General features: G+C 41.2%; 1 protein-coding gene across 6 annotated transcripts in view; it reads left to right on the plus strand.

Moving 5' to 3' along the window:
- Positions 1 to 24,559, plus strand: part of TMEM131L (transmembrane 131 like) — a 136,198-nt gene that overhangs the window by 76,129 nt on the left and 35,510 nt on the right. For 4 of the 6 annotated variants that reach the window (XM_081136613.1, XM_081136614.1, XM_081136617.1 and 1 more), the window contains 11 exons: positions 13,088 to 13,165; positions 13,355 to 13,508; positions 15,014 to 15,078; positions 15,394 to 15,502; positions 17,103 to 17,196; positions 17,692 to 17,845; positions 18,402 to 18,572; positions 19,902 to 19,971; positions 21,027 to 21,144; positions 22,753 to 22,894; positions 24,426 to 24,535. In XM_081136613.1, coding sequence (XP_080992739.1) covers positions 13,088 to 13,165; positions 13,355 to 13,508; positions 15,014 to 15,078; positions 15,394 to 15,502; positions 17,103 to 17,196; positions 17,692 to 17,845; positions 18,402 to 18,572; positions 19,902 to 19,971; positions 21,027 to 21,144; positions 22,753 to 22,894; positions 24,426 to 24,535 — 1,265 coding nt within the window. The remainder of the gene's footprint in view (positions 1 to 13,087; positions 13,166 to 13,354; positions 13,509 to 15,013; positions 15,079 to 15,393; positions 15,503 to 17,102; positions 17,197 to 17,691; positions 17,846 to 18,401; positions 18,573 to 19,901; positions 19,972 to 21,026; positions 21,145 to 22,752; positions 22,895 to 24,425; positions 24,536 to 24,559) is intronic. The other 2 variants (XM_081136615.1, XM_081136616.1) reach the window with 1 other exon arrangement.

Consider the following 24,559-nt stretch of genomic DNA (forward strand, 5'->3'; position numbering starts at 1 on the left):
ACATATTGTTAAAAATGGAATTATAAGGCAACATGGGCAACTCAGTAAAGGGTGTGTGTGTATGTGTATGTGTGTGTTCCAACATGGTATCAAATTAATTGTCTAAAAGTATGGTTATAAAAAAATTATAATGTAGTTATAAGAAAAGGGGGAAATCAGAGAAGTGAAAAATTAGAAATATACCCCAAGGCCACAGTCAGACTCAGCAAAAGTAACTAAGATAAGAAATTTTTTTTTTGTCATCTCCTTTTAGTATTTTTTTCTGAGTGTGTGACTGTGTGATGAGAGGTCTCCTCCCCCACCGTGGTGTCATGTCACGGGGCTGTGTGAAGGAGAGATTATTTCTGGGTATCCCATATGATATATTCCAGACCAGGAGTTCCTAACCTTTTAAGACTGGCACAACCTTTGCTTTTGGAGTGTGAGGTCAGGCCCTGTGCCGTCCTGCCCGGGACAGGTGCTGAGCAAGGCCTGCAGTGGAGTCTGCTGCCTGGGGGGTGCCCTGGGTTGTTCCCTGCTCCTTGCCTCCAGAGGTGCTGATCTCTGTCAATGAAATTTGGCAGTGTGGAAGCAAAGCTGTAAAATCAGCGTAGGGAGGAGAACAAGGAGCACCTTTTTCCATCACAGGTTGACAGAGGAGGAATGGAAGGGCTTGGATTTCTCATGAACATAAGTTACAAAAGTCTGATCTAAGATTCGAAGATGGAAAATAGAGAAGAGAGAATGGTTGACGGCCTCTGTAACTGCCATGATTTCCTGATCGTCTTACATAATTCATTTTAAATGAAACAAAACAGAATTTCTGGGTGGAATAGCTGAGAATTCCTACACGTCTGTGTGTCATCGTAATGTATTTAAGACCATGTCTCTGCTTGATGAAAGTTGTTTGATTTTCTTACATAAAAATCATAGACTGTCTAACTCTGGAAAGTTATCACTGTATGTTTGGTAGATACATACCATTACCTAATTTCTCCCTACTACCTACCTCTGAATATAGTTTTTAAAAGCAACCCCGGCTGGCGTTGCTCAGTGGTTGAACATTGACCCATGAACCAAGAGGTCACCAGTTCGATTCCTGGTCAGGGCACATGCCTGGGTTGCGGGCTCAATCCTCTGTAGGGGGCCTGCAGGAGGCAGAAGATCGATGATGTTTCTTTCTCATCAATGTTTCTATCTATCCCTTTCCCTTTCTCTCTCTCTCTAAAAAAATATAAAAATAAACAAATAAAAGCAAGGAAATTGCCTGAATCTAAAAAAATTTCTCCTTCGGAGCCATGAGTCAGAATGATTCAATGGATTGGGAGCTTGGGAAGAAGAGGGATAGAGGGTTGGTGAGTAGAGAAAGGAAGGAAGAAAATTGATTCTCTCCTTGTTGAAAACTCTGAGAGTAATACTGAAAAACTTTTGTTTTTATGTATGTGTTTCCTGGACTAAGATTATAAGCTCCTTAAGAGCAGGAATCATGTTCTAATCAATATTTTTCTTGTTACCTAGTATAGAGCCTGGGTCTATCACCATGTGGTAAATAAACGCTTGATAATTGAATAAATGTCTTTAAAAGGAAGAAATTACCATCTTAGCTATTTATGAAGTTATAAGACACGCATTTTTTATGTCATTCATTATAATATTCTAATATAATGATAATATAATATTCTAATATAAAATTTTATTAGAAGACTTGAAAATGCCCAATATTTAGCACCTCTCTTCCTGGCCAGGTTCTGAACTAGTAGATTTATAAGAATCAGGGGCTGAGGAACTAAAATGCTACCTTTTTATTACTGGTAAGCCACATTCTTCTGTATCAGCTAAGGTAAGAAGAGAGCCGGAGTTGGCAACGCCCCATCTCTTAGGTACACCATGGGTGGTCCCCTGGAAGGGAAGTTTGAATCAAGGACAGACACCCTTAGCCAGGGTGTAGGGTGAAGGAGAAAGAAACCAGCTCCTCCCATATCTCCCCCTCATTACCACTGCCTATAGCACAGAATCATTTTCTGTTACCCACTAATAGGCAACTCCCTCTACCTTGAGGGGAAAGGAAGGCTTGGGGCAAGAGGACAAGTATTTAGGGGAAGAGAATCCTTTCCTTATAACGTTTCTGTTTTATACTCCTGACCCCTTGGGCTCACCTATTTCTAAGCCTGTGACCTTCCCTTCTCTGACGAGATCATCAGATGTTCAGTGGCTGTGTGTCTATCTTCCTGAGCCTGTCCCTTCTCCCAGGAGTACCATACCCCCTGTTTCTTTGTTGATCCCCCTAAGACTGCTGGGGCATACTGTTGAGTTTGCCCCTAGAAAGCTCTGAGATGAATTATAATAATCATTGATAATCTGCTCCAAAGCCTATACCCAAGGTTGAAAGTTCATTTTCTCGTCTGTTTCCCATCCCAGATTCTTTTCAAGTATGATATCCAGTAGAGCTTATCAGAGCTTTTGCAGTGGGATCAAATAACAGTTAAAATGCTCCAATAAAAAACACCAACCACAGTGGATGCCCCGTCGGAGACATGCACAGTGTGGCGAATAAGAAGGGGAATTCTGAAACCAGGCCACCAGGCCATCTTGGTTCTGAGTGACCTTGGCCAAATTACCTAACCTCCTGTTTCTTAATTTATAAATCAAGTAGGTAATAATAGCATTACCTCATAGGATTGCTGTAGCTATTGAATAAGTTGATACATGTAAAGCGCTTAGAACTAGAACCAGGCACATAGCTCAAGCACAGTCCTCACTTAACTTTAAAACAAATATGAATATAAAGCCTCTCCTTTTATGAAACTCTAGGAGAACTTTAAAATTCATAGATTCAGTCCTTTGGCAAGACTTGAAAGTTCAAGGCCATAGTCCCAATATGAAATTAGCTTGGCCTGTGAGTTAACATTCAAAGAATTTGAAGTCCTCCCTAATTCCTTCATTTTTATTTTATTTTGTATTTTGTCTTAGCCGGAGAGGTTCTCCATGCCCCATGTAACTGGGGACACCTCAGCAGCTACAGCCTGGGCTCTGTCTTGATAGAGGGTGTGCATGACTGCCTCGGGGTTTCTGAAGTTACAGTAGTTCAATACCAAGTCTCTCTTCAGCCTCACTTGAGTCTAGAACCTTAATAAGACAGACAAGAATATCAGATGATCAGCCTTACGTCCACCTGTTTTGGAAAACATGCCCCCAATTCCTGCCTTTAAGGTACTAATTCTAAACAAAAATTGTTCCCAGTACTTCTCTTTGCCAAAGGGAAGGAAGAGCACAGATAGAGAGCATCCCCGTGGTTTCAGCTGCAATTCATGCCAGTTGTTTTGAGTCCATGATCTTGGCATTTGAACTTGATGGAGCCACTTGCTTGTCAAGAAGCTAATTTGGGACCTTGGGGGTGGGGTATGGAGGAGCCACCTGTGCACACTAGTTCCTGTCTCAGGAAGCAGCACCTGAGCTGCACTGGCCTGCCCTGAGTTAGAACTTTGCAGTGGTTGAAGGGTAGTCACTAGGTGTGTCTTTCTTTTCCTTTCTGCAGGGAGCCCTTGTTTCCGCCCCTGTGCTGATTGGGGCTGACCTCTGTTTAGGGATGGAGCACCTGCGGTGGCTGTGCGCACAGACACTGAGATCTGTGCACACTGTGGTTTCCTTTGCCTCTTACTGTGGACTCACTGGGGCTCTGGAACCTACTACTTAGGGAAGGCTTTTCCTCCTTTGCCCCACTTATTTCAAGCGGAGCACTGCTCTCAGCAGATTCCTGGGGGGGAGCTGCTGTTGATACGTTGGGAGCTCAGCCCCTGGTGGGATAGACCTTGGCCCTGAGTCACTCCCTGTCTCCTCCAGGTTGTTAATGGCCCTTCTTTCTCTAAAGTCAAGGGCTGTGCCTCCAGGATGTGCTTATTCCGTTTCCCTCTTCCTTTGAGGAAGGCTCAGCTGAGTTTCTAGCTGTTTAACCAGCTTCTTTTGTTGGCCTCTTTCTTTCTCTAACGCTTGTAAGCTGCTACTGTTTGCTGGAATTGGTGCATTCCTTTTTTTACTTTTTCCTTACTGGTATATACAGGGTGTCCCAAAAAATGAATACACAGTTTGAATAATTATTAATTCCAATGGGTTAAATCTGAAAAGAAACATTGGAAATAATTATTATTCCAAGTGTGTATACACTTTTGGGGGACACCTGTGTGTGTGTGTGTGCACATACACACACACACTTTTTTCCTCTAGATGTTTTCTTATGAGTTCTCCCAAAGCAAGAGAGATAAAATCAATAAGTTTTGAGTCTTCTGAAAGCATCTATTATTCAAGCAAATCTCCTCTTCCCTGCATTGTATCATCTTACATTGGAGATCTCTCCCATTAGACCAGTACCTGAATCAGGCCTGGGACCAGTCTGTCTAGTCCTGCCTGGTTCCCTTTAATGGGTTTCTTCTGTGCTGTGCTTTCTCTTAGATGGAGTCTAACTCCATGAACATCAAACATATTCCCTTAGGGCACAGGCAATAACTGTGCATTCATCTACAATGCTCTGAACTTTCTGTTCTGATCTCCCTGGTCTCTCCTTCACAGCCTGTGCACATTTTATGTGATCCTTGGTCTCAGTCTTGGAAGGTGCAGGTCCTCAGTTGCTCTTACTGTGGGCTCTGTGCCTGTCTTTAGAAGTATGTTCCTCCATAGTTCCTAGAACTGAATCCTGGTTCCTCTTGGGGGAGCAATTTCAGTCTGCTGAGATCTTGTTTGTCTTCCTTATTAGTTTTTTAAAGCTCCAACAAGCACAAAGATCTATTTTCCTCATTTCAATTAGATCCCAGGCTGTCTCATTTCTCCTATTATGTCTTTGAACCGGGCTTTCAAGGTCTCCTGTTCTATTTCAGTTATGTCTAGTTGTCTCCTAAGCTTTTTCTCCAAAGGGTACCCCTCTCTTCCTTCTGTGTCATCAGTCTGCCTTCCTTTTTTTGGTTTTTGTTCCTCTTGTCCCAGTAGGAAGACTGAAGTGTGTTTCTCTAACCATCTAGCGCCTCTTTGATTTCTGGAATGAACCTGATGATTCCAAGGACAGACCTTAGTGGTTGTCTAATTTGTGTGTGCAATAATTTTGTCAAATTACTTCTCTGACTCAGCCCAATGTTGCAGCATAACTCCTTAATAAGAATACCCTTATTGCTTCTTTATTTATAAAATCCACCCCTCTTATATGGCTCTGTCACATTGGATCTTGGAAATCTGAGACGGTGGTTAGCATTTAGATGGTTAATAATCTAGCTCCAATGAACTGGGGAGAAACTTTTGAGTGAGTGGACCAACCTCTTGGTTTTAAGCTGCAGCCTTTCGCAGTTCTGGCTCTCAGCCTTAAAGATAGTGCATAAAAGAGGAGCAGAATCCAGGGCAGCCTGTCTATCCTGCCTGCCAGGAGGTGGGCCCAGTAGTTTCTTTCAGACCTGGACATGAAAGCAACAGATAGTATTCTGGAAGCTCTGTCTTGAAGAGAGTCCTGATTGGGGATTTTTCTTTCTCTTTTCCCTTTTCCCTGTCCTTTCTCCCATTTCCTTTTCTTGTGGTAAAATAGACATACGCAAACTCACTGTTTTAACCACTTTTAAGTGTGAAGTTCAGTGGCATTAAGTACATTCACAGTGTCGTGCAACCATCCCAACCACCCATCTCTGGAACTTTTTCGTCTCCCCAAACCCAAACTCTGTGCCCACTAAACACTAACTCCCCATTTTCAGCCTCTGGTAACCATTATTTCTTAGGTCTCCCTGAATTTCACTGCTTTAGGTCTCCTCATAGAAGTGAAATCACACAACATTTGTCCTTTTGTGCCTGGCTTATGTCACTGAGCGTAATGTCTCCAAGGTTCATCCATGTTGTAACAGGGGTCAGGATTTCCTTCCCTTTTAAAGCTGAATAATAGCCCAGTGTGTCCCCATACTGTGTGTTTTTATTCGTCCATCCATCAATGGATTTGGGGTTATTTCCACCTTTTGACTGTTGTGTATGATGCTATGTATATGGGTGTACAAGTATCTGAGTCCCTCTGATCACTTTGGCGTAGGTCTGTGTTTCATTTTTTGAGGAACCACACTGATTTCTGCCACAACAGCCTTTCATTCTTGCCGCGGCCAAGGCCACTCAGGTAAAAGCTGTGCCTTTGCTGCTCAAGGTCAAGATGCAGCAGCCTGCATCTTAACACCTGAACTTTTGCCGAGCCTGGGCCCAGGTTCAAGGGCTGAGCTAGGCCTTCAGGAGCCACTTGCCATTTGCTTAAGGCCCAGAAGCATCCAGTTGTGTAAAAATAGCTGTTAGCCTTTGGACAGAACCACCATACGTTGCATGACCTACCAAGGTGAAAATCCCGCAGAGCTCTCCCGAAAGCGCCAGGCCAGATTGTAGTCATTCAGAGTCAGCCACCCAAGTGTAAAATACAGGCCACTGCCACTTGGTCCAACCCAAAGTCACAGTATCTAAGTGTTAACTTGTTCGGTAAATTGTTTTTTATTTATCTTTCAGGGCCAGTGGCACATTCTGGGGGCTGGGGGGTGATTTGCCGTAAATGACACTTCTGTCTGTTCTTGGGTTCTGAACCAAGGGTGAAATAAGACAAAAAGAATCTGAAGTGTTTAAGGAAAAAAAGAAAAATCCCTTCTTTTAGAAAGAAGGAATTTTGGGGGAAGAGGCGTTTCCTTCTAACACATTTGATGTGGGGAAAATGCTTCCGAGAAGCATTTAAATTATTTGTTGTGGAATTTTACTAATTTAATGTATTAATAATGAATGAGCAAGTGAAAATAATAATGCTCCCTCGTGACGGCCTGGTTTGGGCCTGGTGCGGGCCTGGTGCATGGCCTGCGATTGGCATGTGCATCTCATTTAGTGCTTTTCACATGGCTGTGAGTTCATTAATTCTGTTTTATTGAAGAGGAAGCTGAACCTGGGAAAGCATAGGAATGTCCCCAGCGTCTCGTGGCTGGGCTTCATCTGGAATCTATGGTGAAGGTTGTCACCTGGCCACACTGCCTTTTCTCCAGAGATGTGGGTGAGCAAAAATGCTACCCATATGCTCTAACCCCTGATCCCTTAAAACAAAACAAACACTCTTTTCAGCCAGTTCCTAGGCTTTTACAAATAGCTTAGTGAGTGGGTCTGGCAACATAGGTAAATTTTGTTTCAGCGGTTAAATATCTGAGGACTAGAAGGGTTAGTAGTGGCCGTGGTGAGAGTTGAAACACAACTGCTGTTTAACATAAGGTTAAAGCAACCAAACAGTGCTTACTATTAACTCAGCTGACTCTGTCTGTTATGCAGGAAACCCTAAATTAGGAGTTTGGTTATAGAACGTGAGTGTTGTGTGGAAAGGACCCAAGAAAGTGCTCATTTTATACAAAATCATTTGCTGTATAGAATGTATTGTACCCAGCAGTGTGTGGGGGGGCCACTGGCTGGGATGGTCACAAGCTTATATGGAAACTGTGTTCCTATTGATACATACAATGGCATAAAAGATTTACCTTTCTAAGGATCTCTCTAGCTTAGCATTTACAATTGTGACAGTGGAGAAAAAAATGTGTGAGGAAAATAGAATCTAAGATTGGGACTTATCTAAATAATTCTTTTTGTTTCACAAGTTATATTCCTTAAATGAAAGGTTTTTACGTATGGTCATTACTGGGATGATCATAAATTGTTCATTGTGTCTGGATTAATATTTTATAGGTTCTCATATACTTTTGTTAGGATATGGTTTACTCTTGTTAATAAAAGTCATATAAATTGTTTATCTTTTTTTTCCTGTTTAATTGCAGACAATCCCCTCAAGTCACACTCTAGCCCTGGCCCAGTCTACACAGACCAATTTCTTAGCAAATAAAGGAAGGGATTTTTTTTCTCTCTTAGATCCAATTACCTAGATTCATACCTCTTCACCACAAAACCTAGGGATTACAAGCCATACAAAAGGAGCTTTTACATTGCTGTTTTCTTGTCCTTGGTATTATTTGTTGACATGGTTTTCTAATATTTATTTCCATGTTGAAGAATTTTTAGGCTTTTAAGTACCTAGGAGGAATAGGGTTGGTTTATTACTTACTTGGGAAATACACTGACTTGTGTCAAAAGACCTGCTATTGTTTTCTGTTTTTCCACTAACTAAACTTAGGACCCTTAGATAAGTCAGTCACTTATCCCTTCCAACCAACATTTCCCTCGTCTAAAAGGGAATCATACCATATACTCAATGTGAAAACCACTAAGGGGTTTGTTTTTCTTTTAGCTATGAAATTTATGAAGTCATGTTTTTTCTTTTTCTTTTTTTTTTTTGAGTTAATTTTTTCAAGTAGTGTGGGAGGTTTCCAAAGTAGAGAAATCGGTTTTGTGTTTCTTTTATAATCTGCTCAGCATACTCTTGGACAAGATGTCCTACCGTCCTAACAAATGTACTCTGTTGGGGTCCTTTCAGGGGTAATTCACCTTCCCAGCATGTATGGTTGCCCCAGCTGGCTCATGCTTTGGTTATTGTTTTCTTTTTAAAGTCAAGATTGCAATAGTTTTGTTTTTGAAAAAGGAAGACAGGAACATTTAAATTTCTCTTTGAGAAAAATTAGCCTGCTTCAAGGGCAGGTTGGAGGTGCTGGAACTCCCCCTTGTGGGATGCTGAAATATGTTCTATAGCAAATGAAACTGTAGTGGTTTATTTTTGTTTTGTTTCCAGCTAATAGAAGAATTTTACTTAAAATGGTAAATTATAATTCATCCATCCAGAAATGTACCAGTATGACAAAACATAAGAATTTAAATCACATCAGGTTACAGTGCACATAGGATTTTTTAATCATGTTCAAAATCATAATTTTGAACTTCTAACATTATTTCAACATTTGAAGAAATATTTTAGGGAAGAGAATTGCTAGCCGGGTTAATATCTATGGTTAAATTATAGATTATAAAGCCCCAACTTAATTATAAATGTATATGTTGGAAGTGTGTTGATATGAGTTTTTCTTTAAACTTTTGGGGGAAGTTTTAGATCAGAAGCACATGCCAAGTATCAGGTTTTGATATATTTTTATTTTATAGCCAGTGTTTATTACTTTTAGTTTCTTGCCCCTTTTAAGCAAGCATGTAACTTGTGCCCACTGTTCTTCATTCACCAGCAGTATATTGAGCGCTGATTAAGTGGTAGGCATTGTGATAGAACCAACAGACAAGATGCTTACATTACAGTCTGCTGGGGAAGACAGACCTTGAACAGGTTATTACGTTATAATGAGGGGTGTTAGGGAAGGTCAGGTGAAAGGTGCTGTGGGTGAGTAATGGCACTTACCCCAGCTGAAGTGTCAGAGAAAACCTCCCTGAGTGATGTTTAAGCTGGGACAGGAAGGATGCATTTGGTTTAGCTAGGTGGAGGGGCGGGTGGGTCGGACATGTGGGTTCAAAGTAAAGGATTAGCAAATTTAGAGGTTGAAGACAAAATAGAGCAGAAATCTACCCGTGAGGCTGGAGCATAAACAAGGAGGTAGAGACTAGGCAGGTGCCTGAGTTTTGTAGCTACAGTTAAGATTTGGGACTTAGGCCAAGCAGGAAGTCTTCGAAGGGTTTTAAGCGGATAGTGGCTTCGCCTGATTTGTATATTTGTAAACGCTTTATTTTAAAACGTTTAAAATTAAATTTATTGGGTTGATGCTGGTTAATAAAATTATATAGGTTTCAGGGGTACAATTCTGTAACACATCATCTGTATATTGTCGTGTGCGTTCCCCACCCCAAGTCAAGTCCCCGTCCATCGCCCTTTACTCCCTCCTCCCCTCTTCTCTAAGCTCGCTCGATACAGTGTGGGGAGCGGAGCGGAGGGGGCAGAGGTGGACACGGACACCAGGAGGAGGTTGGTGCAGCTGCCTGCCTGCCTTTGTTTCTCTCTCCCTCCCGCTGGGGCTGGGGGTCCATACACTTTTTCAGTAAAGGCCCCAAGAGTAGTTATTTTTACCCCCTCTGCAGGCCATAGACCTCTGTTGCAAATACTCAATTCTGCCATCGTAACAGGAAAGCAGCCACAGACAATAGGCAAGGAATGAGTGTGGCCCCATTCGAATAAAACTTTATGGACAAACACAGGCAGCGGGCTGGATGTGGCCCATGGGCATAATTCGCTGACCCCTCATCCTTAGGGTATTAGGACTGAAGAGAACTGGATGGATTCAGGGGCTGCTGAGGAGGCACAGTCAGTGTAAGTTGGTTTGGGGTTAGTTTGAGGAGGGTAAGTGAGAGTGTAAAGTTGTTTTTCAGGTTTCTGACGTAAGCGCGTGAATCATGGTGCTAAGAGGCGGCGCACAGCAGGGCTCGATGCCTTGGGTGTGTGAGGCGGGGTTCAGGCGATGCCCGTGTGGGTTGGACTTACGGGTGTGCAGAGAGGTCTGAGCTGGAGAAACAAACTTCAGCTTGTCACAGAGTTCTCCTAGGGAGAGGGAAGAGGGCAAAAGACAGAATCCAGAATAATTCGAACGTCTGATGGTCACAGGAGGAGGAACCAAAGATGACTGAGAAAAGCCAGAAGGACAAATGGCTTAATGGTGTTAAGTGAGGGAGAAGGGTCGGACAAAGAGAGAAGTCTCTGTTGGATTTGGAGATGGAGGTCTTTTGTAACTTTGCTGAAAGCAGTTTCAGAGAAGTGGTGGGCTTTTTTTGTTTGTTTATGTCTTTGATTGTGGGACTTGTTCCCCAAAAGACAAATTCAAAAATCTTTCTTCTTTAAGATATTAGGTTCTGCTCACGGTGGTGTTTTTCTGTTTAAGTCTAGCAAATACTAGCAATTAGTTTTTTAAAAGCCGTTGGTGAATGTTTGGTCCCATTTACAAGCTTGGTTAAATATTTTTACTGCATTTTAAAAAATAATATTTTATATTTTTCTGTACTTTAATTACCTGAATGACAATTGAAGTAGTTAAAAATGGGTTTTTATGTAATATACTTAGGTAATTCTCATAAATCTAACAAATTAAGCATAATTAGGGTGATTCTACTTAGTACTAAATCTTCCTGGAGTACATAGACACTTATCTACAGCTAAGTCAGCCAAGGATTTGGGGAATGCCTTCTTCCCTTGTGGAGATTTTCTGGTGTTCTGACTGTGGCTACCAAGCCAAGTGTCTTTTTAAAAAATTTTTTAAATTATTTTTAATTGATTTCAGAGAGAGGAAGGGAGATGGGGAGAGAGATAGAAACATCAATGGTGAGAGAGAGTCATTGATCGGCTGCCTCCTGCACGCCCCCTACTGGGGATCGAGCCCGCAACCCGGGCATGTGCCCTGACAGGGACACAAGCCATGACCTCCTGGTTCATAGGTCAGTGCTCAACCACTGAGCCTCGCCGACTGGGCCCGAGGGCCTTTTTGTAATAACTGATGCGGGACATATCAAACTCAACAGAAGAGGAACCCTCAGAGCCAGGCCCTTTAGATTTACGTGCTGCATCACCTGACTTTTCCCTGTATTCACTGTCTGCAGCTGCCTGCCCTCCCACCCAAAAGGCTGTATCTCTGGATGGGACTTTGCATTTCCTGTGTTCAAGACAAATCAATATCGCCCTGGCCGGTGTGGCTCATTTGGTTAGGCATCATTCTGTGCACCAAGAGGTTGCTAGTTCGATTTCCGGTCAAGGGCACATGCCCAGGTTGTGGCTTGATCCCGGGTTCGGGGTGTGCAGGAGGCAGCCAATCGATGTTGTGCTCGCATATCGGTGTTTCTGTCTCTGTCTCCCTCTCCCTTCCTCTCTCTCTAAAAAAAATCAATAAGTTCTTCTTTAAAAAAAAGTCAGTATCATCCCATGTGGCTGTTAAGATCTTTGAACTTGATGAAATTCTGCATTCTTTTTATATACTTTTGTCCTTTCCATTCATAGCTCTCCCACATATTAAAAATATAACATATGACAGTTATACAATCATAGTAAGGGAAACTTTAACACCCTATTGTCATTAATAGACAGAAAATCAACAAGAAAACAGCAGCCTCACGTTACACATTAGATCAGATGAATTTAATTGATATTTTTAGAGCATTTACCCCAAAGCAGCAGAATATACATTTTTTTCAAGAGCACATGGAACCAGCATTATTTACACTAGCCAAGATAAGGAAGCAACCAAAGTCCCCATCAGCGGACGATTGGCTAAAGAAGATGTGGTACATATATACAATGGAGTATTACTTGGCCATGAAAAAGAATGAAATCTTTCCATCTGCAACAGCATGGATGGAACTAGAGAGTATTATGCTAAGTGAAATAAGTCAGACAGAGAAAGACAAATACCACATGATTTCACTTATGTGTGGAATCTAAAGAACAAGAAACGAACAAACAAGACAGAAACAGATTTATAGATACAGAGAAGAAACTGATGATTGCCAGATGGGAAGGGTAGATGGGGTGGCTGGGTGAAAAAGGTGAAGGGATTAAGAAGTACAAATTGGTAGTTAGAAAATAGCCATGGGGAGGTAAAGTACAACATAGGGAATATAGTCAGTAATATTGTAATAACTGTGCGGTATCAGGCGGATACTAGACTTATCGGATCACTTTTTACATTATATAACTGTCTAACCACTACTCTGTACACCTGAAACTAATGTAAAATAATATTGAATGTCAACTGTAATTGAAAAATAAAAATGTGAGAGCCAGTTGAATTTTGGGCATCTCTTAGGGTATTGTCATAGCTTTTAAGGTGATGGAAGGCAGACATAAGAACAGTTGGCTATTACTTGCTGAACCTACTTTAAAATAAAAATAGACTCCTATGCTGAAACAGTGTTCAGAAAGTATAAGAGATGCCAAACTACAGTGTTCCTGTGTATATTTAGAACATATTTATCTGCTTATTGCCATGGTTGGAATGTTCATGTTGCCCAAGGGGAGAGCTTATGATTTCCATTAGAATGTAAACTGTTTATTGACTGTTGTATTTCCAGTAAATAGAATAATACCCAGCAGTTAGCAGATACTCAAATACTTGTCGGATGAGTAAATGTAGTTTCTGAGTAAATGATAGATTGTCTGCTGTTAATGCTAGATTGAGCCTTTTGCTTTCTTTTACATTGTTTCCCCCCTTTTTTCTTCTTTTAGGCAGAAACCACTAATACTAGCCTCTTGCAGGTACAACTGGAATGCAGTTTACATAATAAAGTGTGCCAGCGATTAAAGGTAAAATGAAAAATTTAGTGTTTTCTTCCTGCCTCTTTGCTTAGATATCAAAAATAAAACAGCACATTCTGCTCTCAGAAGTACACATACCCTTACCTTACCATAAGTGTTTTTTCCCCCCCTAAAATTTGAGATCACCAAGTTCAGATAAATCTTTGAGTTTCCTTTTTTCCATCCTTCCAATCGCAGAGTTGTTATCTGGACTCCGATGATGTGTTACGGCTACAAATGAGCATAATTGTAACGATGGAAAACTCCTCGAAAGAATTTGAACAAAACACTCAGGATTTGTTAGATCACCTTTTTATTATATATGTAGCTACAGATAAGTCTGAGACCTCAGGTAAGTTGGAATCTTTTACAATTTTCACAGTAATATACTATGATTAACCTGCATCATCACTCTATACCACTGTGCCCTCGAAATCCAACACAAAGAACCGCTGCTTTCATTATTAAGAGATTGTAGTAGTAACTGGTTCTCAGTTTGCAGCTGCAAATACATTTTTGGAGTAAATTAAGGGACAAATGCAAACTATTCTGAGTTTCCTTGGGAATCATTTTTCTTGGCATTCTGGAGATAGTAAACAATTTTAATGGGCACAACAATTTTAAATAACTATTCACAAAGTATTTGAAGTCTTGTGTCTCTTGTTCTACTTTTACTGATTTGCAGAAGTTCAGTTGACCAAATCATGCTGTTTTGTATTTTTTTTAATAGTTGATGAAATACTGGTTGTTCCTAGATGCTTGACAACTTAGAGTAGTAAGAATTTCAGTGTTCATTCTATGAATTTTATTTTTGAAAATGTGGGTCCTACTTACCAGATATAACCTAGTTCACAATTTAAGTTTCTAAGAAGTTTTGTTGGAGACACATATCATGTGATCCATGACATTTATAATGTGGGACTTGCTATTATCCACTGGTTGTCAAGACTGTTCTGGTACGTGCACGTGTGTGTGTGTGTGTGTGTGTGCATGCACATACAGAGAAAGAAATGGCACCAAAATACAGTTTCATACTGGCAGTCTTTTTTTTTTTTAATCTTCACTCGAGGATATTTTTTCCATTGCTTTTTTCCAGAGAGTGAAAGGGAGAGAGAGAGAGAGATCGATGTGAGAGAGACACAGCGATTGGTTGCCTCCCACATGTGCCCCGACCGAGGCTGGGGATCCAGCCTGCAACCAAGGTACATGCCCTTGGTCAGAATCGAACCGGGGACCCTTCAGTCCATGCGCTGATGCTCTAACCAGTGAGCAAAACTGCCCAGGGCAACATTGGCAGTCTTACTGTTGATCAAACATTGCTTACTTTCCAGTCCTCAGAATTGATTATAGGAAAAATTCAGCAGGAAAGCTTTCCTGTCCTCGGGTTCCTGGATTTTGGTGATTCTCAGAATGACCAGGCAGACATCAGTATAGAGAAGACCCCTGCCCCACAGGGAGCGCTTCTGCTGGTGAGGGTTAAAAAGAAGGCTATGTTTTGAGATCCCAAGGTTTTACTTGTCCCAAGTATGGTTGTCTAAATAAGGAAACGAGGGGTTGTCTAATCAACAGGAAAGCATAGCTGTATTTGCAGCTGTCCAGGCAGCTGGTTGCATCTAGAGGAGCAGTGGTCTGACCCCAAACTCAGCATTTCTCTATCATTTAGAGTCCCTGTGTTGGTAGGTCAGTCTTTTTGTAAGGAACCTTTTTCTAGTGACTTAAAAGAATACGCTGCAGAAAATAGCCCCCGGTTTCAATTGCAGTGTTGAAAAACAAGCTACATTTTTTAGAGAAACGTGTAATGTGTAAGAAGGAGATGGCTTTTTGTTTTAATCTTGTCGCTCTGATTCTTTTGGACAGATGATTCGGCCGTAAATATGTATATATTACATTCAGGAAACAGCCTTATCTGGATACAGGTAATTGTAAGTGCTTACATCAAGTAAATGTTAAACTTACAAGTGTATTTAATTGCAGAACATGAGGGTTTGCCAGGAACAGATACAGAAACATTTGTCTCTGTTCTCCTTGCTTTAATTTAAACCCATTTTCCGTGGCTTGAACCATGTTTGGGTGAAGGTTGTCAGCACCCCCTCGGTACTGTTGTAGACACATCTGCTGCGCAGTTGCTATCTGAATGCCAGTCTGAGCTCCTTAGTTATTTTAACAGAGTTGACTCAAATTCGATACATGGCTGCCTGGCCGAGAGGGGTAATGTGGATTTTCTGTCGTTGTTATAGGATGTGCATCATTCCTCACAGAGAGACACACTGTCTCTGCAGTTTGAACCGGTGCTTCTACCTTCCTCCACAACGAACTTCACAAAAATCGCCTCTTTTACTTGCAAAGGTACAGATTTTAAGAGTCTTGGAAATTGTCTTTTTATTTTTGTTACTGACAGCAGTTCTTTCTGTGAAGTGACTTGCAACTACGATTAGGCGAGGTTCTAGGAAAGGGAGTGGGTTTGCTCTCAGGGCCACAGCTTTCACCGTTCCAAGAGAGCAGGACAGAGGGAGTGCTTGTCGAGGACACGTGGAAGATTTTGAGTTTAACGCGTAACTCAGTGGGTGGTTTAAAAGACCTGGATGTGCATGTGTTTGGAGATACTCCTTTCACAGATAGACAGGTTGTGCTGTCCGGTTTTGATTCTTTGTGTGGAATGCGATACAGACGGTCTAGTGAGCATAACCCAATCCTGTCTTTTGGTTCTTGCTCATAGTTAAGATTTCTTTAAAGAAATGCAGATGGATTTTTAAACATGAAAACATATCACTTATAGTGAAAGAAAGTTTAAGGCAACAAGTGAAATATAATTTATCACTTAGATTGATGAAAATGAAAAAGAATGTTAATATCCTGTTTTGGTCATGATTAGGAGAGGAAAAACCACTCATGGTTTTGACAAGAGTATAAATTGACACAGGTTTTCTTGGAGGGAAAATTGGCAGTCTGTGGACATTTAAAATGCCCACGTGTGCTCTTCAGTCCTTAACTCTCCTTCTAGGACTTATCTACAGATATATGTGTATTCAAAGCTCCTCCTACAGGAATATGCATTGTTGTGACAACAGAACTAATGTAAACACCCATTGATAGGGGACTGGTTAAACGGTAGTTCACGTATGGGGTGTGCTCTGCAGCTGCTGGAAAGCATGTATGCACGTGCAATGCAGGCAGTGTGTGTACATTGGGTCTTTAAGGGTATCCATGTATTTGTGTATGAAATAGAAAAACTGCAAGGATGCTCACAAATCTGTTAGCAGATAATTGGGAAGTCAGGAGGCAAAAGTAGACTTTATTTTCACTTTTTTTGTTCATGTTACAATTTTAAAAAATCATACATGTAGCTTTAAAAAAAGGTTTGAGTATTAGTATTAGAGTTAGGAATTCAATCCCAGTGATTTAATGAATATTATCACCCGCTCAAGGGCAGCTCATTGCTTTGATAAAGCAGCGGTGTTCTGAGAAGCATTCCCACCTCCTCTCAGATGCTCCTTCTTGTCACTGAGGCTGTATTTCTGTCCTGCTCAAGCTTCCACATGCTCCTGCTCACTCCGCCCAGCTGAGCTTCATTTGTCACCTGTATCATCTCTGGCAGGCCTGCGGGCTTTCCTTTTACTTATGGTGAATACAGATCTGTGTAAAAAGAAAGCCACAAAGCATTGCCTCTTTTTTCCCCCCAAAGAAGTGAGAGGTTGGTTTATAAAAGGGGGGTGAGACGGGGTGGGGTGGCAGGCACCCCGGTTTAGATCATTGGCAGCAAGCCAGAAAGGAAGATCGTGTTTGAGAAAGGATTTTACCATTTTTGTTTGATGCATGATTTTAATGGAGGCATAAAAAGTGAAATAATTAAAAAGCTATAAATAACACATATATCTTGTTTTTGTTCAGGCGTAGTGAAAAACAAGATACTGATACTTTACATTTATGTCTTTATACCTCAAAACAGCTCCATCATGTGACAGTGGCATGAAAGAAGTCGTGAAGACGACAAAAAACACTCCAACACTAACAGCATGCCTCTCCTCTCCGGCCGTCCCAGGGTAGGTTAATTCCTCTTTCCCTGAAATCGAATGGGTTTTGTGTGGGTGTGTTTGTTTAGAAATGATTTAAAAATATAACTAAGACTGGTATGATTCTCTGAGCTCGCCTTCCATGCATTCCCACCGCTGACAACCAGAGACAGGAGTTGTTTCAAATGTGAAGACAAAGCTGAAGGGCTCAGTTCGCAGAACAGGCCTGGGCCGGGCAGCCAGGTTGCGGGAAGGAGCTCTCCCGCCGTGTTCCCCGGTTGCACCTGGATCCTGGTTTTGCCCCCACGGCCTCTGTGAGCTGTCCTGGTTCTGTCCCTGTCACCTCTGCTCTGGCCTTCAGATGCTCGGCCTGTGGGCGAGAAGGCTGACGAAGGGGCTCTGGGGGTCGCCCCGGTGCTCGCAGGGCACCCACTCGGCCGTGTCCTGTGCTCCCCTGAAATGAGAGGCCGTGAGCGCCGCTGGCCGGCCCCCCTCGGGGCTGAGCGCGCTGTGCTGTGCCCACAGGTATTTCAGGATGGAGCCTTCCGCGGCCCAGTTTCACCTGGAGACCCACGAGAACACGTCGGGGGCTTGGACAATGTGGTACCTCAACCATTTTGACCGTGGCGTCGTATTAAACAGTGTGTTTGTTTCCAAGGAGGCCAAGCACCTTTTGAAGGTACATAGGGTGTTTTCATCCAAGTTTTAGCCTATTTTAAGCTTTGTTTATGGTCAGATACTGTGAAATTAATATTTACAGAAGTTAATATTTACTCACCTATTTTAAAGCAAGTGTTTTTCTTTTAAGCCTCCAGAATTACTTTCAGAATGTCTCTCTCATCTTTTGAAACTATTGTTCAAGGACCCCAAAGGGACCAGGATATATCCTTTAGAGATATTGCTCTTATCATCATTAAACTTTTTTATTATATATAATTTATACTATAAAGATTGTATTTATTAAAAATAAGCCTGGTTCCTGATAAAAGAGCAGGTTTTGCAGAATACCACCTATGAAAATTACAAGGTCACTTTTGTGAAGTTTGCAAACAGTTGCATATTAAACATCATTTGAAGCCTATCATTTATATACGAATATTTCCATTTTTGACCGAGGCATAATTGAATCAAGTTATATTTCTCAAAGTATGGAAGAACCTTAGTATCATACTTTATAATATTTTAATCATCGTTAGTGTTAGGAAAGTAATTTCTCTTGCTTCTTTTTTTTTTAGATTCTGAATTTCACTGGCCCTTTATTTCTACCTCCAGGCTGTTGGAATATATTTTCTTTGAAAGTTGCTGTTAAAGACATTGCCATAAATCTATTCACCAATGTATTTTTGACTACAAACATAGGTGCCATGTTTGCAATACCTCTACAGATTTACTCTGCACCGACCAAGGTATTGTTCATAAGACTGTATATGTATTATGCTTTTTGTTGTAATTATTGTTTCTTTTTATTAACTTACAGTGCTTAGGTTTTATTGACTAAGTTAAGCTCATGTTCTTTAAGGCTGTCTTTAAGGCTATTACCAGGCCAATCATAGATGGTGAATTTTTTAGATGTAGAAATCTTTATTTGGAAAGAGTTACTATTTTTCATAAAGTAATTTGAGGTTCCTGAATGAAATAAGGCATCACAAATAGGTCAATTTCATTTTCATTTATTTCCAAAATCTGTAGAGCAAGGAACGTGTGCTTGCTATAGAGAACACAGTTGAGCTTTCAGCACATACTTGTAATGATTTCAGATAAATGAGATGGTTAAATGCTTTATTTAGGCCTCTAGTGACTGACTCTCAGTCGCTCATAATCCTTGAATGTCTTCAGTGGACCAAATCTAAAGCCTGAAAAGGGCTCACAGTGAAGAAAATGCTTTCTAAAATCTGGGTAAATGGTATTTAATTTCTATCCTCTCTTAAACACGTCTCATTTTTTTCTTCCTGTCTCTTTCCTTTCATTTAGTTGCTATTATTGCTTCTTTTTGATCCAAGCTATTGTGTACAGTGCTGGGTTCTGGTTTTTCACTCTGAGACATTCACGCAACCATCTTTATGATTTTTCTCACTTAATAGCATTGGTGTTTCGTAGGTAGAAATGCCTCATGTTTAGCTATGAGCCTAACAGTAGGACTTCTGAAAATTAAACAAAATGTAAGGTTCATTCCACTTGTCCATATTTTGAGCAGGGAAGACTTCTTAGAAATTTTCTTTTTTTAATGAAGAGATGTTTCTAAGGAGAGGAATGTGGGAGGGAGGAGCAGGCAGGTGTCAAGTACAGGTGCGAGGAGCACTTGTGTGCTTTCCTGGCCTGTAGGAAATGGGGCATTGATTTAATGTCCTGAGTAGCTTAGGAGTTACCATAGGTTGGTATACTGTTTCTCAGAGGGTTTGAGTACAGGTTTTTAAAAAAGCTACAAAGAATGTCCTGGCACTGATTGCATCTTCAATTCAGAAGGCAGCTTGGTGTCTTTTGGGCCCAAAGGTTGTCACTAGGATGTTGATTACTGAAGAGAATCCACTATAGTGACCCTCCCCATCCATGAGAGGTGGTCCAGGGCTCTCATTTGAGGATGAAGGAAGCCAAGAAATCCTTTCTAGTGGTTTAGCTTCTGGTTAAATGGAAGTTCGCTGAGGTGGAGGCCAATGTTTGCTTTGCATTTGAGTGCATTAGGATTTTTATGTTGAGTGCTGTGTTTTAAGTTATTCATATATTACTTTTCAATCTAGGAAGGGAGTCTGGGTTTTGAAGTGATAGCACATTGTGGCATGCATTATTTCATGGGAAAATCAAAAGCAGGTAAGTATTTTGCTCTTAGGCTTTCTGTAGAACTCTCGTTGGGGGTTGGGTGGGAGGTAGTGAGGAAAGTTAGCATTTGCAGATGGGATAATTAGCCCTGTGAACAGGATTACCTCATATTCTATTGTTAAAGAGCATGATCCTTAACAGAATGGCATGAAATTGTTAAGAATCCTCCGAAAACATTCTGAGGTCCTTGTGTAAAAAATGCCCCCTTAGGTGGCTTGTACTTATGTAAAGGCCTTTGTCAGGCACATCATTTGATCATCCTAGCAACCTTGCCATCAGGGAAAATGGGAAGATTCCAGTTCTTTTAAAAAAGGGTTGATTAGAAGCTATTAAAAATAATTTGGACTTGCCTTTGAAGACTTTAGTTACAGGAGCATAAATATCTTACTGGGGTACTAGTCATGTGAGACTGAAGGCCGTAGGGTTGGTTTGGAAGGTGTTTCTACTTTTGATTTATTAAAATATCAAATCTAAGGAGAGTATTTCAGTACAGAGGTTCCTTTGGGGAGATTCCCACTCGTTCACCCTAATACGTTCTTTAGCACAGATGAGACAGGACACATAAGTAGAGAGGGTAAGCTGAGCAAGAGACCAGTTGATAACAATAGATACACACCTTCTCTAGGCTGAGTCTCTGGTCTCTGCCCTCTTTTGAGGAATTGTCCATCAGCATTTTACATAGTGACCCAAAAGACTTCAGTGGTCACTAGCATTTACATGGAAGCCTTTTAGATTGAAAGCTGTTAAAAATGTTCCGAGCGTAATTTTAACTTGCTTCAGGCTGTATTCATGAGCCATGTGTCTTTTCTGTTACTACCTTTACATAATTCGATTTGGTTTTGTTTTACACATGTTTGTTTGATTTGATATGTTGTCATTTGCCTTTGAGTTCGAGGGACTTTCAGTAAAGCAGTCAGAGGAGAGAGAGCATTGTTGACTCAACAGTCCTCTGTTTGAGACGTTTAACGAGAGCCTTGGCAGTGAGTGTTTACTGATGGAGTTGTGCTTTCTGTAAATGTAAACGTGAAATCTGATCTCACTTTTAGAAGATCCTCATTGGGAAGGGAGCCTTGCTCTGGATTCATCGACCTGGGATATGGATTTGGAACTTGCAAATAAATTGTATGAAAGATGGAAGAAACTGAAAAACAGTGACGTCTGCAAGTAGGTCTTCCCCTTTCTTTGTTTCTTTTACTCAGAAACAAAGGAGACACAGTGACATGCTACTTTGTTGAGATTGCAGTACTGAAGTTTTAGTAATTGATAGTTCTCTCTAGCTTTGTATTTGGACAAATTTCAAACCTCACAAAAGTTGACAGGATAGATAGTGCAGTGAATACTCAAATATTGCATTTGGAGTCACCAGTGGCTCGCATCTTCCATTGCTTTGTTTCTTTCTCTAATCTGTATCTGTGTGTGCATGCACTTGCATGCACACACGCACACGTTTTAAGCTGTAGATATCATGATACTTCAACCCTCAGCACTTTACTAGGAAATACTTTCTTTCCTGAGGCGAATATTCTGGTACATATTACTACTCTACCATTATATACCCACCGAACTTACCATTGATCCAGTTATACTATCTAGTATTCAGTCTGTGTTCAGATTTCCCTAGTTCACCCCAAAATATCTGTCATAGCTGTCTTTTTCTTTTTCCTATTTTAAAGTCCAAGATCTATTCAAGGGTCATGCATTGCATTTGGTTGTCTATTTCCTTAATTTTCTTTAGAATAGTGTCTCCACCTTTCTTTACCTTCCATAATGTTTGCATTTTAAGGAGTCCTAGCCAGTGGTCTTACAGAATGTTCAACACTTTGGATTTTTTTATTGCATCTCAGGTTTACATTTGTGTTAGACATTTTTGGAAGAGTAATGACTTGGTTGGGCTTGTGTCCTTATCATTGATTCACCTCAGGAGGGACGGACATCAGTGTCAGTTTGTCCCATTATTGACATTGCTAAGTTGAGTCATTTGACTCTCTCCTTTGTAGGCATGACAGATCTTTCTCCATTGTAGATACATTTTTCCTTTTGCAGTTAGCAAATATGTGTATGGTAATTTGAGATTATATAAATTTACTGTTCCTAGGAATGTTTCACCCATGATTTTAGCATCTATTGATAACCCATGTCCTGATCAGTTGTTAGATTGTTGGCTGCGAAATGGTGATGCTTTCATTTTCTTCATTTTTACATTCTTTTTGAGCATCACTATGGACTCTTTGGTTATGACTTATCATTATTTTTGATGCTGATTTGTCCCAGATTTGGCTGATGGGAGCCCCTTCAGGCTAGTTTGTGGGTCCCTTGACATGTCCCCATCATTTATTTTAAATCCTCACCTGAGAATATGCTTACTGATTTTAGAGAGAGGGGAAAAGGGAGAAAGAGAGAGAAACATTGACGTGAGAGAGAGATCGATTGATTGCCTTCTGTATGTGCACCAACTGGGGCTTGAACCCAAAACCTAGGTATGTGCCCTGACCGGGAATCAAACCTACAACCTTTTGGTGTAGAGGACAGTGCTCCAACCAACTGAGCCACATCAGCTAGGGCTCCCCATCATTTTTGTGTGCCTTCCTTGCTTTCTAGTAACACAGGATGTTCCAGAATCATCTTGTACTTTCTCTTCCCCAGACCCAGAATGAGCCATTTTTTTCAAGACCCCGTGTTCCTTTGAGTGAGAGTGCTATATTTAGTGATTTCCTCTTTTTTGTGTGTCAAAACTGTTTCTCATAATAATTTCTTTCTTTATCAATTACACAGGAGGAACGTTTTAGGAATGACTCGGTTTGCCCACTTGAAGAAATCCAAGGAGTCGGAATCCTTTGTTTTCTTTCTGCCTCGTTTGATCACAGAGCCAGGCCTTGTGTTAAACTTCAGTGCAACTGCCCTTAGGAACAGCGTGGTGAGGAACCTGCGTCTTTCAGCCTCTTTGTCAGTGACACCACACCTCTTGGGTGTTTAAGTTACCAGAGTCTTCCCACCTTGAGAATATTATTTCAGAACCGAAATTAACTTAAATTCATTTTAAATGACACACATATGCCATTCAATGCTTAGTAGGGAGGTATCAGAAGGACACAATAAGGGATAAAACTCTAAGCAGACTGAAAGTGCATAGTAGGACAAATGCATTTTATGAAGTTCGTGTCCAGTTCAAAATCTTTTCAGCTGAGAAAGTATTCAGCTGCAAACAACAGAAAATTCTGACCAATACTGGCTCCAATAGGAGTTAGTTTGTTTCATAAGGAGAAGCGCCCAGGAGAGAAGCCCAGAGCTGGTGAAGTGGCTCTGTGATGCCGTCAGCAACCCAGGCTCCTTCTGCCTGTTCACTCTCCATCCTTAGTGTGTGACTTCCTTCCTTGTGTGTGTGTCTCTCATTGACAAGGTGACAAGGGCAAAGGGAGAGAAGTGACACCAGCAGACTTCCACTTATCTCTCATAACCTCATTGCCAAAGATGCTCTCACATGTGATCTGAGTAATAATTTATACTTCATCAGACACTCATTGGATTTCTTAGGGATGATATTGTAAGACTACTTAAAATTTTTTAATTTTTAAATAATTTTAACAGAGAAAAGTTTCAAGAATAATACCAAGAACACCCAGTTGCCCTTCAGAGAGACTCAGTCAATTTTTAACATTTGCCACACTTGCTTTTTTAAAAAAATATATATCTTTATTGATTTCAGAGAGAGAAAGGGAGACGGGGGGCGCGGAGAGAGCAAGTGAGAAACATCAATGATAGAGTCATTGATGGGCTGCCTCCTGCACGCCCCCTACTGGGGATCGAGCCCGCAACCCGGGCATGTGCCCTGACTGGGAATCGAACCAGGATCTCCTGGTTCATAGGTCGATGCTCAGCTGCTGACCCACACTCGGCTGGGCACCACACTCGCTTTATCATTCCCTGTCTCTGTCCACACACACACACAGACACACACACATACATATTTTTATGAGTGTTTGAGTTCAGACATTATGCCCCTTACCTCTGATTACTTCAGTGTAGACTTCCTAAGAACAGGAGCATCTTATATACCAGAGTATACGTATCAAAATTAGAAAATGTAACATTAAACATAATAATGTTATCTACTCTGCAGTCTATATTTAAATTTTTCCAGTCATCCCACTGACATACTTCATAGCAGTTTTTCCCCCTTGGTTCAGGATTCAGTTCAGGATTTTGCATTGCATGGTCAGATCTTTCTCATCCCCTTTAACCTTCCTCAGCCTTTCACTGTCTTTCATGGTGTAGACAGTTTTAAAGCATGCAGGCCATTTATTTTCTAGAATGTTCCTCAGTCTGATCTGTGTGGTGGCTCCTCGTGATTGCATTCAGGTCATGCAGTCTTTTGCAGGAATATTGCAGGAGTGATGCTGTGGCCTTCCGTGGGCGTTGACGTGTTGATTTTCCTCTCCCGTGTCCAGGTGAAGTACTTCGCGGTGAAGAACCCTTCCTCTCTGCCGGTCTCCGTGCAGCTGCTGCCTCTCTCCTTATATCCTAAACCCGAAGCTGCTGTGCGTCTGCTCCACAAATGGTAAGGCCCCAGGCAGCGAAGACC

This window comes from Miniopterus schreibersii (assembly GCF_964146895.1).
Source record: "Miniopterus schreibersii genome assembly, chromosome: 4".
In the NCBI taxonomy this organism is placed as follows: Eukaryota; Metazoa; Chordata; class Mammalia; order Chiroptera; family Miniopteridae; genus Miniopterus; species Miniopterus schreibersii.